Genomic DNA, 16,752 nt, shown 5'->3' with positions numbered 1-16,752 from the left:
TGACAGAGAAATTACTTAACAAGTCTTGGCTAAATGAAGAGCTCTTAGGTCTCTGCTATGTTTCTCCATCATCCTGGGGCCACTAACAGAAGGATCTGAATCCTCAGCATTTCTCTAATGATGAGTAAAAGAAGACCAAAATCTCTGTGATGCTCTAGACATCAGACAATGTTTCTGTCTACCAAATAGAAATATTAACTAGTACTAGGAACACAATTCTTATCTCCTCAAACTGTCAGTAATGGGACTATTCTCTCATGTAAATGTAGCTAAAACTCTCTATATAAATTGGAAGAAACATCCATGGTTTAAAATTTTATTCTTTTCTTATGAATTTTTATTGTGAATTAATAACTATATCAAAAATTGGAACTGGTGGCCCATCAATCTTAATTCTGACTATGGACATATTTTCTTTGACGAACAGAGTTTAACATGTAAATAACTAAATGTAAATTTGAGTGCCTTTAAAGAAGACACCCCAGGCCTATCCCTCTATATTGTCAAGCACTATCAGTACATAAATTAGTTGTTAGAGTTCAGCCTGTGACAAGACAGTCAGGGTCCAAATTACGGCCAGAACACTGAGCTGTGTAGATGCTAGGTTTATTACCTTATGTATAAATCATTCTTCATTTATAAAATGGGACAATTAGTTATATCTAGTTCAAACAGTGGCTGTTTGGAAGAACGAAGAGTGTATGTGTGTGTGTGTGTGTGTGTGTGTGTGTGTGTGTGTGTGTGTATACACAGCATAAAACAGTGTGGTTTAGGAGAAGCACTATAACACTGAAAGCTATTATTGGTGTTGTTAAATGCATTTGAATTTATGACCTTTAAATATGTTCTCTGGACAACCATTTCTTTTTAAATGATATATGCATAATGTGTAATCTAAAGCCATGTTTTCACCAACAGATGCCTCCCACATAAATGTGTGTGCACGCACAACAGTCTTGTGCACATATTTTCTACAGTTTACAAATAAGCAAACTGAGGAACAGAAAGACCAAGTAACTTTCCCAAAGTCACATAGCAAATCAGTAGCAGAGCCAGAACTAATAAGTGTGGTTCTCAGATCTGTCTTCTGCTGTTCTGGCCAAGTGCATCTCAGGCATGAGAAAAATAAACTGCTTTTAGGCGGGATATATTTCATTGCAAATATGCTTGGTTCCATATGAATAGTTACAATAGATACATCAAAAAATGAAATAAATTAAAGTCAAAGAGCTACTTGATTGAATAAGTAACATTATTACACTACTATGATGTTTTATTCTTATTTGTTATCACTTGGGGGAAATCAGGTATTTTCAGTAGCTTTGCAAAAGACAGTTTCCTGTAAAACAAGCATATTTGACGCCACAGTTCCTACTGCAGATGGAATTCAGGGTGACCACTCTCAAGTTAAAGGTCATGATGAGTTCTGTAAAGCAACAGAGTGGTGGCTGCTGAGACCCAGCCTCCCAGGCGGCGTCTTTGGCATGCAGGCTCTATGTTGTTTTACAGTTAAATGGTTTGCGTCTGCTTCAAGGTCAGTGACCCCTGTGCTTTCCTCTGTAGTGACTGATACCCCAGACCATTCCTCAGAGAATTTCTGGGTTGAGAATCAGGTTGGTCTTACCGGAGTTGGGCTCCACCTGGAGCACTGCTCCGCACACCTGACAGGTGAATGACGAAGGCCTCCAGCCGACCAGGACTGGGGAAGGTCCACAGCAAAACTCCTTTCCTTTGTTCACCATGGGAAAATGACAGGCTCCCTGAAACAAATGTGAAAAGTGAAGCAGGCTTGCTCTTAGGTTCTTAAATTGAAATTTGACTCCTACACATGTAGTGAAATATTTTCTTTTCCAAAATTTTGGAAGATAACATATTAAAAACTGGGGGAGGGAAAGGTATATAAATAAACTTGCAGAAGCTGCCCTAACCACATAAACCCAACTTTCAGTCCCTGTCTATTCATCACTTATCTTACCCTGCCCCAGCTTAACTGCCAAATCCAGTAGTGAAAAGAGAATAGTGTTAGGCAAGAGTCGACCAGTACTCAGTGTCAAGGGTCAGGCACTGGTTCAAATACTGACCCCAGGATACTTTGGAAATGTGTCTTGAAGTAGTTTATGACAAAATATCACAATGAATGTATGTTATTTTAGGTTACTTCAGAAAAAATAAATGTTACAAATATGGTAGAATAACTGTTAAATCTAGTCAGTGAGTTTGTGGGTGTTCATTATATTTTATTTTCCATTTTGTTGACAAATTTATTAGAAAAACTCAAAAAAGCTAATCAAGCCTATTTAAAGATATAAATCTATTTGGGAGAACTTCTGTAATTTTAAAATAATCAAGTTATTATAAAACTTCTAAATATTAATTTCATATGTAAACACAGTAACATACACAGACTTAAAGAGCAATGTATTCACAGATACATATTTTTAAATTATCTAAGCTGTTACCAGAACAAAAGTAAATAGATAGATAGAATAGAAGGAGCTGTGCATATCACCAAAATTGACAGAAAGGGTAGGGGAGTAACAAATAAGTGTTATTACAGAAAATAGATTAAAAAGATGATGAAATAGCTTTAATTTAGGGGATGTGCTAAAAGGAAAATCAAGCAGAAGAAGTACTTGATACATTATATCAACATTACCTATCCCGTGGCTATGGAAACCCCAGTAACCAAGGCAGTTCTAATGCTATGGTGGCTCTTAACCAAGCATCTAAATTCACTCTGAACTACTGGGATTCCTGTTGGGTTGCAAGCTGACCTGTCAATATTGTCATTTTCTGTCCTGGGCTCTCACCCTCATCTAAAGGATTTCAGGTTTTTATTCCATTTTTTGGCTGAGAACTTGAGAAAATGAAAATCTTTCCATCTTCACAGAGAGACTGTGGATCTCAGTTCTTACACAGGATTCACTACATTTATGACTGATGGTACATGGTATTTGCCTGGTGACCAGGAGGACACTGTAAATAAATGACAGGTGGAGGGGGAAGTACAAAGATTCTGAGTCCACTGAGATCTCCTTTATAACTGCCGTCACAAGGATTTGGAGTGGGTTCTGTATAACACGTCAGAGGTCAAACCATCTAATGCTTACATCTTGCTCAAAAAGTTAATGATATAATTTTTAAAATTCAGTATGTAAAGTAACCACAGTTGTTCTATTAGAAATATTCAAGTGGACATGTAAATTAATGCAAAGTTACATCTTTTTAATTACCATATGGACCAAATAAGGTACTCAGAACTACTTTTAACAAACTCTTAATGTACTGGCAAAGCATTCTGCTTAGTGACCACTGTTTTGAGGTAAGGTATGAAGTCTTCAATGTGTCTCAAAAAAAGTTTCCCTCCTCCTCACCAATCTGCTCTTACAATTCTGATCACTTACATATGGAAATACTATATTAGGAAGCTAATAGTTTAGAGTCCAGAGGAAGGATGACCCAAGAAATTGGCCAGTTACACATCTGCCTATCCTATAGGCTGATCCTAGAAACACTACAACTCACCCAGTATTGGGGTCATGTTACCAACAGTGATGAACTCAGGGATTTCTAACCCAGGAGCATATCCTGTGGTCCAGGTCACTGAGAGAGCACCATATGTTCCTGTCCTAGAAATCATAACTTGGCTTGTGCCAGCAGTGATATCCGTGAGTTGAAAAGCAGTGGATTCAAATCCAACCTGAAGAAAAACATGTTTAGATTATTTCATGTTTTATTTGAAAATTTCCAGGGAATTTGAAGTGTTAAATGTCAAATTTCCTTTTGTTTATATATTTCCTTTTTTACAATATATTCAATTGAAAAAGATTTAAGAAATAAAATCTCATATTTGAAAATTTATTCTGCTTCATAATTTAGATTATAATCTATAGCTTTCTCTTTTTGAATAAAATGCAATTCCCTCATTGGACAATATCCAAAAAATAAATAAAACCATAATTAAATGAAAGCAAAAAAAATTAAATGGCATTTTAATATAACAACCTGATTTGTCTAAAACTGAAATCCAACCTTTTTCTAAGATGTAACAACATATTTCTTCATTTACAAAATGAGCATCATGGACTGGACCTTCTCTTAAGGTTTTCAATTCTTTGATTCAACTTGATATCTTTTTGTGAAGATCAGAAAACGTCAAAGATTTTTTTAAAAAAATAACTGTCCTTTTCACAAGCATCACATCCCAGGACATGTGATTTATAGATGAAATAAGTTCTAGTCAATGAGTTAAAATAAAACCAGATTTCTAGCTTCACATTGTGATTCAGACAGCTCAGATTACCTCTTCTGGTTTCAATAACTGTAAATTTGGAATATAATTTGATCAATGGTTTTATTGTAAGACTTACTCTTCCCTTTTAAAATTAGAAAGAAGAATAGCAGAAGAGTATGGGAGGATGCTGAAAGACAGCTTCTGGAATCACAGAGGAGAAAACAACAGTGACAACTTTTACTTGACACTAGTCTAGAGTCTCTGTCACCAAGATCTCTGGTTAGCAACTGCCAAGAGCTTTGAGTGAGATCATGCTTGCTACATGGCTAGAGGACTATAGGAACATATCCTAGTCACATCACAAGCACACATACACACACCATGTAAATACTGGCAGGAGTACAGAGGATACATTGCACAAATAATGTTGCCCTTCAGGGTGGATGGTAAAGTGTTGTGTACAGTTAAGGAGTAAGAAATACTTAGCTACTCCAAATGAATGGCTTGGGATAAAACGAATTTATTTAATAATAACCAGTGAACACAAAAAACCAACAATGTTTCAGAGACTTTCAGTTAATTCTATTCCCTTACTCATTCTTGAACAAAAGAAAACAAAACCGTTCCTTTCAATATTTTTAATGCTGGTGGATTCCACTTTAGAGGACAGAGCAAATGCACTTGCTATGAAGAAGATACCCAGGAAAGAGTAGCTAAAGAGCATTCTGTAATGGCCAGAGACTGTATCTGCCCATATTCCTACCCATTCAACCACACAGATTCCACATCAGCATCTGGAGCCAGGCTTGTCATTTGAGCTCCCATCTGAAGGAGCAAGGAGGAATTACATCTCATAACATCTTCAAACAGATATCATGTTGACATAGCCATAGACAGCAGACCTAGCTTTGTCTTATATGGACAGAATCAAAATAAAAGAAAGTAAGGCCTTTGTTCTTCTTCAAATTGCTGAAATGATTGGGCAATAATTTTTCCTGAGATGAACTTGGACAACTCAGATACTTGGGTGCAACCATATCACAGAAAGCCTTCTAGCATTTGTCTAAGTCAGCACAAACTTGCACAGTAAACCAAAGCCTGAATGGCAAAGACAAACATGAAAAGATCTGAAATATTCACTAATATTTCATTCTAATTTTAATTACTTAGTATAAGTAACTCAAAAGTAAATAGTTAATATCAAGGAAAGACTTGGGCATTTCAACTTTAGGTTGACTGTTATTTTAAAAATTCCACAACTTACATTCAAATTCTACAAGATAAAAAATTTTCTAAAACCCTAAAAAAGTAAACATATTTCCTAACTAGTGTTGAAAGTTGACAATTACTTTTATTATTTTTCTATTATGTCAACTTTGATATTCACAGGATTATTCAGATTGAATGATTGATATTAAGAAACTCTCTAGGAACTTGGTCCTTCTTGTGAAGCTGCCCTCTGCTGGTCGGCTGCAGTACCACACCAGGGCCAATTACCTGAGAATTGGCTGCTTCTTCAGGGACTGGAAGCACAGCAGATTTTGCTTCATGAAGAATGGTTGGCATTCCATAGACATTTCCACTGAGGAGCATCACAGTCACTAGCTGCAAGGTGATATTGGAGCCCAGTGACAGAAAGACCTAGAAACCAACAGCATCAATTACATTTTTTTAGTTGTTAAGAAATGATTTTTCGAGTAATATAGTGAGCCTTTAGCACACTGCCTGAGGTTCCCTTAGTAGCAATTTCATCATTGTGTGACCTTAGTCTTAAAAAAACTCCAGCATTTAGAGTGTGAAGTGAGGAGTAGTCGTTGCATAGTATAAAAACTTGCAAACGTTCCATGTGTACTCAAATAGTCTCAAAAAGGTATCAAGTAGCAGTGTTGGTGAAAAAATCATGTGTCAAGGGAATGGAAAGAGCACACTGTTGAATAATATCAGGCCCTGAAACCCAGCAAAACCCACTTTCTTCCTCTTCATTAATTCATAAAGAATTAATGATTTACTCAAAATGGACAATGAATTAGGTATCTTGATTATTTGAATGTTGAATAAATAAAAATTATTAACATCATGTATTAAATTACCAGTGGACAAAATTTTAAAGTCCAACAAAATAAGGGAAGTTCTGAACTTACAAACTGATGTTACACTAAAAGTATTTTTGAAACTTATAATACAATTTTACATAGAAACATTGTTATTGGTAATGGCTAACCCCAAGTTGTACAATAACCTGAACTATTCCTAAAAAATTTTGTATCTTTGTTAAATATAAAAGCAACCACTTCTATGCAGTCTCTTCTTCTTTCAAATATAATTAACTTAAACATGTGTCATTTCCTCAAATGTACAAAGGGTACACCATAGCAGTTTCAAATGATGTGCAACCTAAGGGCAAAAGATGTTTCATTCTTTCCAAATGACATTTTCTGAGCCAGGGGAGAGCTTAGTGGCAGAGCACTCACCTAATATTTGTTGGTTCAATGTCATACTGTGAAAAGAAATTACATAACTAAACATGAATTTTAGTTCAAATGTTAAGGAAACAAATCATAATATTAAACTTTAATCATGTGTACCCCACCTGTCTGGGTAGCTAGTGATAATTTATTCCCATTTTCTAAAGAATGAAGGATGAGGTGTCATCATAAACACAGAGTCCCTGATGCCTTTCCTCTTAACTCTCTGTTCATGGGCCCATCCCAGACTTGTGTGATGCAGCAGTTCTTCAAAGTACAGGAATTAAACATTAAAATTGAACTGTGGTCACAGCAGATTTGAGGAACAACTGGTCTACCCACAGAAAAGTGGTTAGATGAATTTGAAAAGAAACTTGAAAGTTTTAGGCAGTGATCATGTTCTTCAACATGGCCTTCTATATCCCTGATCCAAGACTACCTCGTCAGTGCTATTTTATATATTTCTCATCACTCTTAATGCCATTTGGGCACAAACAGAAAGAATTTATAGTCCCATGATATCCTGTGCACCCACATACTTTTTAAATTGGTTGTTAGTGAGCCTCTCTTACACTAGACAGAAGGACCAGGATGACAGGAATTGTGTCTCAATCATCTTTGATCAGTTCTGCTTCCCATAAACACCAGCACAGAGATGAGTGCTCAAAAAATGACCCAACCACAAAGGTAAATCTCCTCCTTCATTCCCACTTAAGCCCTTTAAACCTAGACATGTTCCTTCAGTGAACCAATGGTTCCTGCAGTCAGTGTGTGCCTCATCTAAGAACCCACTTCTTAGACAAGTGTGGTAACAGTTTAAACTCCATGGTCCAGGTCTTAAACCTACATCAAGAGTCTTAGCAGAAGCTTTCCTTGTTCAAAGACCCACTTGAAAGTAGCCACATCACAACAGACTAAACATGTCATGGTCTTGGTTGTCTTCCCTTTGGTTGACCTATCCTGACCTGTCTGAAATCCTAACTTTTACCCAGAAGTATGGAGCAAGGAGAATTACATACTCTGCACTATGTGCTGTGTAACTATATTGTGTAATAATATCCCAAACCTCAAAAAACAATGTGTTATATCTCGGATGGGAGGGAGGAAGTGGATCCTTAAAAAAGTCCTGCCCTTGTTTTATAAGCATGTTGCATCTTAATCCAAACATTTACTTTGAAAAACTAACTCACCAATATCTAATTATGTGCAGTTTTATACCACACATCCTCAACTATAGGAGTGAAGAAGAAAGAACCCATGCATTTGAAATAGGTTAATGAAAGAAGTTATAGTAAGAAAATATAGCAAGCTTCTCAGTATGCATGAACTAGCAAATTTTATTTCTGTTCATTGGAAATTAGAAACCATAAGAACAAACTAGTTTCAAAGAAGATTTTAAGAACACTATATATAATTCAAATGTGGTATTAGGAAATCTAAGTGTCTTCATAAACTATGCCATTATGCTGTCCAAGTAAAAGAAAGAACTACTATCATTCAAAGTGATCTAGGTACCACAAAAAGCTACCTAATAGCCAGGCATATCAAATGTCTTAGTCTATGTAATATATATCATATATTTTAGGTGAGTGCAACTTTCAACTGTACACATCAGTTAACAAAATAATACAATAATCTTCTCTGTGGAAGGCTTGTTGGCAAATTAATGCAATATATAAAATGATACAAATCTATTCATTAAAAAGTTAAAGAATAACCCCTAGTATTCATTAGCAGCTTATAATTGACTGTTCAGAATGTGATGTTATGAATGTGTTGGAGAATTTTTCCAGTTATATAATTTAGGCACAATGTATTTTTGAAAATTTCTTCTAATTTGTAAAAGAGACTTAATACAATGATTTTCTGGTTAACTTAATGTCCCACTCTTTTACCCAGTATTGCACTATTTTGGATTTGGAGTTTAGAAATTTATAAATCAGGGCCATGACTTCAAGTCAGTTTCTCAAAAAAAAAAAAACTACAGGCTCATAGTAATAATTATGAACCCCACGTCTCACAAACAAGCCTCCATTTTTCTCTTGTATCAAACACCAAAAACAGTTAAAGACCTAGGTGCACAAAAGATCAAAAGCTTACACAGTAAGCATGAATTAGTGTAATGGACTTGTTGCTTATTCTGAATGACCACCTTTCTTCTATTGATTGCAACTTTATATAAAATGGATGAAACAAATAAGAAGCTACATCATTTCTCTCTTGCTTTGTGTTTTGTGTAGTCTCTTTCCACCACCCTTTATTTGTTGAAAGTAAACCTCAAAACTTTCTGTCATTTTTAGGAATATAAAAGACCAGGCATACATAAATTGAAACTGCAATCTCACATTCAATCCAAGCTCCCTGTTTATGATAGTTCTTGCTTGATTAGGATCTACAAAGAGAAAGAGGTCATACTATGATTTCAGTACTCCTCCAAACCTCAGCCCCAGGACCTTCCCATCAGTCATCTGACACTTCCAGGTTTGGGACAAGAGGAAGGCCTCTTTAAGACAAAAACCTTGTCTCTCTGCTATCCTCCTTTCTTGGCCAACACTGACAGCCACCACAGCTCCATGAAAACAGCGCCCTAATATTTAGGCAGTGATCATGTTCTTCAGCATGGCCTTCCATATTCCTGATCCAACTTCATGGCCTCAATTTGGGTGTTCCTCAAAGGCTTCAGAATTCCACTCCTCAGTGTTCCTCAGAAGAGACAACTTATTCTCTTGATGACTTTGTGATTCACCCCATTTTTCACAATGCACCCTACTGATTTTTCACATGGTGACTGCAATCTGGCTACTTTTGGGGCAGTCTTTCATAATCATAAGAGAATTCAATTAAATAATTTCTCTCCTATCATAGAGACTGATGTGGTTTGCACCATCCTTGTAAGGATTAAGATAAACAGTCACTTAAATCACTTTCTGTGGGTTCAAAGACTGAGAAAGACTGCTGGAGTATCTACTTGACCCACAGGAAATTTAGGCCTTTTTATTGCTCAAATGATGGCAGAGAGATGCGCTACTCTCTCTTTCTTAATACTCTCAAAAAAATTATACTGATTTCCAAAATTTCAAGGACAGAAGCAGGTATCAGTTCCTATACTTAATGCAGGCCCTTCAAGTTCCAGAGAGCAAGAATAAGTCTCTCTCACTATACTATCCTGGAACTATGTAAGTATTGAATAATCCCTGCTATTATCTAGATAACTATACTTAGTCATTTATAATCTACAAAATCATTGTCCAATAATTACTATGCATTCCCTAAGGCCTTTTCATTGATATGTTAAAATGTCTAAGCAAGACTCATAAGTAATAATGAGGTAAGCAAAGACTCCCTAAAAGAATAATAAGGACATCACAAACCTGATTCTTTATTGGAACAATGTCAACTTTATATCTGGCACAATCTTGAACCACCAGCTGCATCTCTGCATTTTTTGTAGCAACTAGCTGTTCTTTATGATCAGATGATATTCGAAATCTAACAGCCACATCTCCAAATGTGCCAGCAAGCCTGGTGATATTAATTTGGACAAATCTAATAAGGTCCTGTCCAATAAGTATTGACTGGTGATCTGGATACAAGGCAAATACTCCATGTGGATAATCATTTGCAGACACAGAGAACAATGTGATGCATTTTTCCACATCCAGTTCTGCTCCTCCCTCTACAGAAACTAGCTGCATCACACAGTCCTCCTCTATCTCAGGTATATTATCTGGCAGCAAATGAACATCAAAGCTTGCATCAGTGTCTCCATCAGCCATGGTGAAAAATCCATTGTGGAAATAAAGTCACCAGTGATATCAAATTCACTACTTAATTCCCAGTAAATCTAAAATAAAAGGGAAAAATTCCAACAAAGTTAGATAATCCACTATATTAAACCAAATAAATTAAATATCCCTTTATAAAGTATAAAAATAAATTTTGTTGTGCATCATTACATTCAAAGCCAAATCCTCTAAGTATATGTAAGTTTGTGTAGTATATGAATCACTTCAGGCATTCATTGTAATTTGCAAAACATGATTTAAAATTCTCACTATTTGACCTACTTCTAAAATAATCAAATATTTTGAAGAAAGAAAAGCAATTTAACTAATTTTAGCGCACCAATTCCATAATTACATTAATTAGTGAACCATATATGATATTTTAAAATAAAAATAAGTAGAAAATTTGATGATTCACATCAGAATTTGATTTTGTTTATTTTAAATATAAAGGGAATATTTATAAATTATCAAGAATTTATCATTAATTCCCAAGCATTGTTGAACTCCAAACTATAAAAATTCAACTGAAGAAGTACCAGTTAATATCCATTACTGGAAGAGAGGTTAACTGTATGCAGAAATTTCACAAAATATATTTTTCTGGCAAAAAAAATACCTGTCATTGACTTTAGCCAAATACCAAGAGAACTTCTAAGAGAATCCTCAGTTTATATCAATAAACACACAAATGCAACCCCTTAAAAAACACTTGCTAACTGGAGATATCCTGTTGATAAATAAAGCCTTAAAAAATGTAATAAGTAATTTCTAAAAAAATCAAGAGGCTTACACAGAAAAGAAATAAAATACAAAATAGTTCAGTCCTTCACAATGAAGCCTGAGAAAGGTCCTTCATACACTAACTGTAATCATATTGAATTCAGAAAGAAAACCAGATTTGATGAGATCTGCAGAGGCCAGAGGTGCTTAAATGAAGCCTCTCAATTTATCTCAAAAACCCAAGTAATTTTAGTTTTTCAAAAACTTTAAAGAAAAATGCAGGCTCTCTGTCACTCTTGACCACATTCAATAGGTAAATTGGTGTACTTGGAAAAATCAAATGAAAAATAATACTGTAATTTCTCCAAAGGTGCCCTTCACCCTTCTGACAAGGAAAATGATGACCAGTGGTCCTTCCAAATCTGGTGGCTCCACATAAGTCTTCTTAGATAAAGACTCAGGAGCAAAATGAACAACTCCATTTGGATCACCAAACTTTTGTATCTAAAAAAATAAATAAATAAAGACCATTAAAAGAGCAGAGTAAATAAACAACTATGATGAAATTATAGCATCCAACATATTAATGCACCAATAAGCCGAGAAAATAGAAGAAACATAGAAATAACATTTGACTATAATATGCTTACCTACTTGATTAAAAAAAGAGAGTAAACTACTATACTAACTGTTGTCTAAGATGAATAGGTTTTTATTCCATAAAAATAATGGGAACAAGTATGCAGAAAATTATAATTTGCAAAACCTGAAAATGATATGAATTTGATACCTAATTTTTGCTTTATTCATCTTAATTTTCTAGCTATGACATGAAGTGGACAGAGGCAAAAATGCCCTGTAATTTTGCTTAATTTTATGCCTCAAATAGGAAGGACTACACCTCCAGTTGTTTGCTCAAACAACAGTCTGGATGTTGTCAAAGGTGTTCTATAGATATGATTAACCTTAAGGATCAGCTGGCTCTAAATAAAGGAGATTAGCCTCTATAGTGGGTGGTCATTTCCAGCCAACTGAAGAATTGAAAAGCAAACACTGATGTTTCTTGCAGCAGAAGGAAACTGTGCCTCAAAACTGTAACTCAGGAACCTTGCTTGAGTTTGCAGCCTGCTGGCCTGCCCCACGAATTCCCACTCAAGACCCACAGACAGCTTCAGTTCTTTCCTGGGTCTCCTGCCTGCCAACTCCCATAATCACAGGAGACAGTTCCTTAAAATCTCTTTCTCTTTTGCAATCACTCTATGTGTATGTGTCCTACTGGTTCTCTTTCTTCAGAATACTATGACAGAAGTAGATTCTCAAACAAGAGTATTTTCCAAACACACAAACAAAAAAATCAAATAGTGCTCTCTCTCTGTACATTGTTTTCAGTAGCTTACTAATACGGGGCTACTTAATTCCCAGTAATTCTGGCCCTCATGACTAGGTGATTCATATCACATATATAGAATCCAGGTCTAATATAATACCAAATCATTGTGTTAATCAAACAAGTGCATTCTTCCTTCAAAAAACCTGATTTATAGCACATTAATAATTTTTCTTTATTTTGAAGACAAAGATGACATAACAAATACTTCCTCTGTAAAAGTGCAAATATTGCCAAACAAATTTTCTCAAAGATTGTAAAATAAGTATCACTCTCTTAAAACTTTTTAAAAATTGCTAATAATCAGGCTATGTCATGAACAAACATAAAAATAAAAGGGTTTGATCTGTTGGAATTACTATGACTTCTTATGGCTTCATAATTTTCAATTCAACACAAGCATATAGAGTTTCAAACACTATAAATGAATTTGATAAATCTATTAAATCTGAAATTTTGTAGGTAAAGTCAGACTTACAGTTAATGTAATATCTTTAGCTTCGGAGTCTAAGTTAGCGTCTCCTTTCACAAGTTTAAGTTTAATTACAAAGGTCTTTTCAATTTCAATTTCTTCATGAGGATAGATTGTCAGAATTATGGTTCTCACTCCATCTTCTCCATCTCCAAAAAAGAATGATCTGCTCACTGGGTCTGCAATGTCTCTGTTCTGTGGTGGTAAGGTTTCCTGAGAATTGGGTCCTATTATCTCCCAGTTTACCTGCAAAATGTTTTTTTTTTAAATTTTTTAATAGAGAAGATTAGTTTTAACCAAAGGATTATTGCAGTATATGTAGTATTAGAAAAAAACTAACATACATATATTACAAAACTATTATAGGATAAATCCAGAGAATTCCTACTTCATCAGCTTATTTTTTAATAAAACAATGGCATTTGCAAATATAACCTGCATGTCTATGTAGTTAAATTCCTATTGTAAAATGAACAGAAATCTTCATAAGTTGTTACAAGTAACAAATTTTCACATTATAATAAATGTATTTTTAAATTTCAATAATTCCAAATTTCATATTTTTCATATCAACTATGAAGGAAAAAAACAGGGCACTTGTTTTTGCTTGTCACTTGATCTTCCAACAACACTATATGCTATCTTTCTTGGCTTGTATGGTACTTACAGGGCACATGCCTTCCTGGTTTTCTTCTTCCTTTACTTTCAGTCTTCTTTGCTAGCTCTCTGCTCTGAATGCTAAATTTCAGAAGCCCAGGGCTCAGCTACATACTTTCCACATCACTATCTACACTCTTTGATCTCAAGGTTTCAAACAACTCTCTGAGTGTCAGTGCATTCCTAGTCTGTGCCGCAGCCCTGACCACACGCTGTGCATGCACTCACACACTCCCCTGCCTACTTGACTCCTCCACTGGCATGTCAACTAGTATCTCAAATTAACATGGTAAAACAGAACTCCTGATTCACCCCCAAACTTCTGAATATCAGTAAACAGTACTATTTAGCCAATTGTTCAAACTAAAATTCTAGAAGGTATCCTTGATTCCTCTCTTTCTCTCAGTCTCCAATTTGAACCCAGTGAATTTTCCTCCAAAACACACTCAATATCTATTCACTGATCATCTCTTTCCACCACCATTTCTGCAGAGGGCAATAGCCTCCTAACTTAATCCTGGTGCTTCTACACTGCTTCAATGGCAAACCACTTTCCTAACAGTAGTCAGTGTGAGATGCTTTCGATGACAATCCATGACATTATTCCCATTCTTAAGTCTCTGTAATAGCATCCTATTTTCAACTAGAACTGATCTTTCACCTGGAAAAGGAGATTCTATGTGATTAAATACCTATTGAGCCCTCTAATCTATCTTGTACTCTTGTACCATTATTTGCAAGCCCTGACCACTGGGACCTCTCCTAACTCACATCAGGCTATGTCTCTGCAGGACTCCCACATACTTAACTCTCTAACAATTACATGCCCTCAGCCTTCAGCTTCAACATCATATCCTCAACATCCAATTAAAGGTAGCCAGCAGCCAGGTGTGGTGGAACAAGCCTGTGATCCCAGCTAGTTAGGAGGCTAAAGAGGATGTTTGCAAGTTCAAGGCCAAAATCTTAGCAAAATCCATTTCAAAATGAAAAAATAATAAAGGGCTCAGGTAAAGTTCAATGATAGAGTGTCCTAAGTTCAGCCTCCAGTGCCACACAAAAAAGAAAAGTAGACAGCCGGTCATTCACAAATGTATCTCCCAATTTTATAAACAGAGCCTTAATTGTAATCAGATAATGTGTTTTTACTAATTTTATTATTGTTTAATGATGTTTTCTAAAGTGAGCACTCTGTAAGAACACATAAGAGATCTAATTCACAAATATATTCTTAGTACTTAAAACAGGATCAGCACCTAGAAATCTCCCAATAAATATTTGTTGAAGCTGGGCATAGAAGCATATGCCTATAATCCCAGTGGCTCTTAAGAGGATGCGCAGGAGGATCACGAGTTCAAAGACAACCTCAGCAACTTAGCAAGGCACTAAGCAACTCAATGATACACTGTCTCTAAATAAAACACGCCAAAGGGCTGGGGATGTGGTTCAGTGATTCAGTGCCCCTGAGTTCAATCCCTGGTACCGGGAAAGAAAAAACACATAAAAATAAAAAATATTTGTTGAAGTTATTAATTTAAACAGAATCATTAACTTGCTCTCAAGAATTCCTTGAGGATAGATGTATGTCCAATACACTTTTATGTACTTAATCTTATCCAGAAACCATTTTACCCATACAAAGTAATTAATAAATACTATTTATTGATTGTGAATAAGCATATATATTTGGAGAAGAAAATCTAAAATTATATACAATCTATCAAAAATTATTTTTAAAACCAAAAAAAAAAAAGAATAACTCTACCTGAATCTCCCCTAAGAGTCTTCCAGTTCTTTTGAGGACCAAGGATAAAATCATTGTGGAATTGGGGTTAGGAACAGAAATGTTGCTTTGATTGAGAAATCTTATAGTGCTAAATGGAGATTCACTCTTGGTTATGGTGATTCTGCTCACTAGGTGGCGCCCAAGGATCGCTCCACCAGTAGCTCCAGTGAGAAGAATTTCAAAAGGCTCCTCAAATTCACTGCATAGCAAGAAGGAGCAATTCTGGGTCTAAACATATTAAAATGCTTGTAAAATCCAAATAACTAGTCATTTTCCAAATTGATCATACATATTCAAGGCACAGTAGTCCGACTCCAAATGGAAGAAGAGGGTGCTTAACTGAAAGCATGAATGGTCAGCATCAATATTACATAACCTGGGACAGTTATTAGACTTTCCTCCTCTCTTTTCAGTTGCTTAAGGCTTAAGGCAGTGTACTGAAGGATGTTTCCACATTCTGATTAGAGTTTTTAAGTCTCCAGAAATAGAAATTATCTCTCCTATTTGAAAGGAAACACATACACAATGATGGTCCCTGGACCCCTTTCCCTATGCCCAACATCCCCTAAAGTCTTTCATCTGCTCTTTCTCAATGGGGACATGTATTATGGGTGCATGTTAGAGTCAGATCTCAATATCATGTTTTATGTGGGCCCGCACAGTTTCCTGGATTACCAACCTTTCACTGCCATCAGTGATGGAGACATTTATAAAACTTAAGTTCTGTCCATGCTAAAAGGTGACTGAACTGCTGTGCAGCATATAACTGACGCCCCCTGGAACAGCAGAGGAGCTCTGGGTGATGACATCAGCAGTCACGATGCCATAAGTTCCATGCAGCCTCACCACTGGGATCACAGTTGCTCAAACATACTCCTCCACTGTAAGGGGAACTGGGAGTTAACTGGTACACCGGAAAAAGCAACCAACTTTTATATGATTCAGACAAATTAAACTAGGTAACTAAACATAATGTGACAAGGCAAGCTATCACTTTAAAAACGATTAGTGAAAATTTCATGACTCTTTTTTTTTTTTTAGGAATAATGTAGTTCACTAGATGTTGAAAGTTATAGTGAACAGTAAAGGTTAGAATCCACACAACCTATTTAGTCATTAGTATAGGCATTTCTTCTCTGTGTACCATGTACAAACATAAAGACTTGGTTTATAAGACAATGTTAGCTGGACTTAAGGAACTTCAAATTTATATATGGATTACAAATTTTATATGGATTAGTTCTAA

The 16,752-nt window shown here is 35.5% G+C and overlaps 1 protein-coding gene across 1 annotated transcript in view; it reads right to left on the bottom strand.

The window, feature by feature from the left end:
* LOC144374779 (adhesion G-protein coupled receptor V1-like) overlaps positions 1 to 16,752 on the bottom strand; it is an 87,074-nt gene that overhangs the window by 29,918 nt on the left and 40,404 nt on the right. The window contains 9 exon segments of the mRNA XM_078037515.1: positions 1,625 to 1,760; positions 3,526 to 3,700; positions 5,732 to 5,875; positions 10,071 to 10,489; positions 10,492 to 10,543; positions 11,562 to 11,711; positions 13,073 to 13,312; positions 15,486 to 15,705; positions 16,186 to 16,387. Of these exon segments, the coding sequence (XP_077893641.1) occupies positions 1,625 to 1,760; positions 3,526 to 3,700; positions 5,732 to 5,875; positions 10,071 to 10,489; positions 10,492 to 10,543; positions 11,562 to 11,711; positions 13,073 to 13,312; positions 15,486 to 15,705; positions 16,186 to 16,387 (1,738 nt within the window).

Source organism: Ictidomys tridecemlineatus, unplaced genomic scaffold (assembly GCF_052094955.1).
Source record: "Ictidomys tridecemlineatus isolate mIctTri1 unplaced genomic scaffold, mIctTri1.hap1 Scaffold_88, whole genome shotgun sequence".
Classification (NCBI taxonomy): Eukaryota; Metazoa; Chordata; class Mammalia; order Rodentia; family Sciuridae; genus Ictidomys; species Ictidomys tridecemlineatus.
This window is presented reverse-complemented; position numbering and strand designations above follow the sequence as displayed.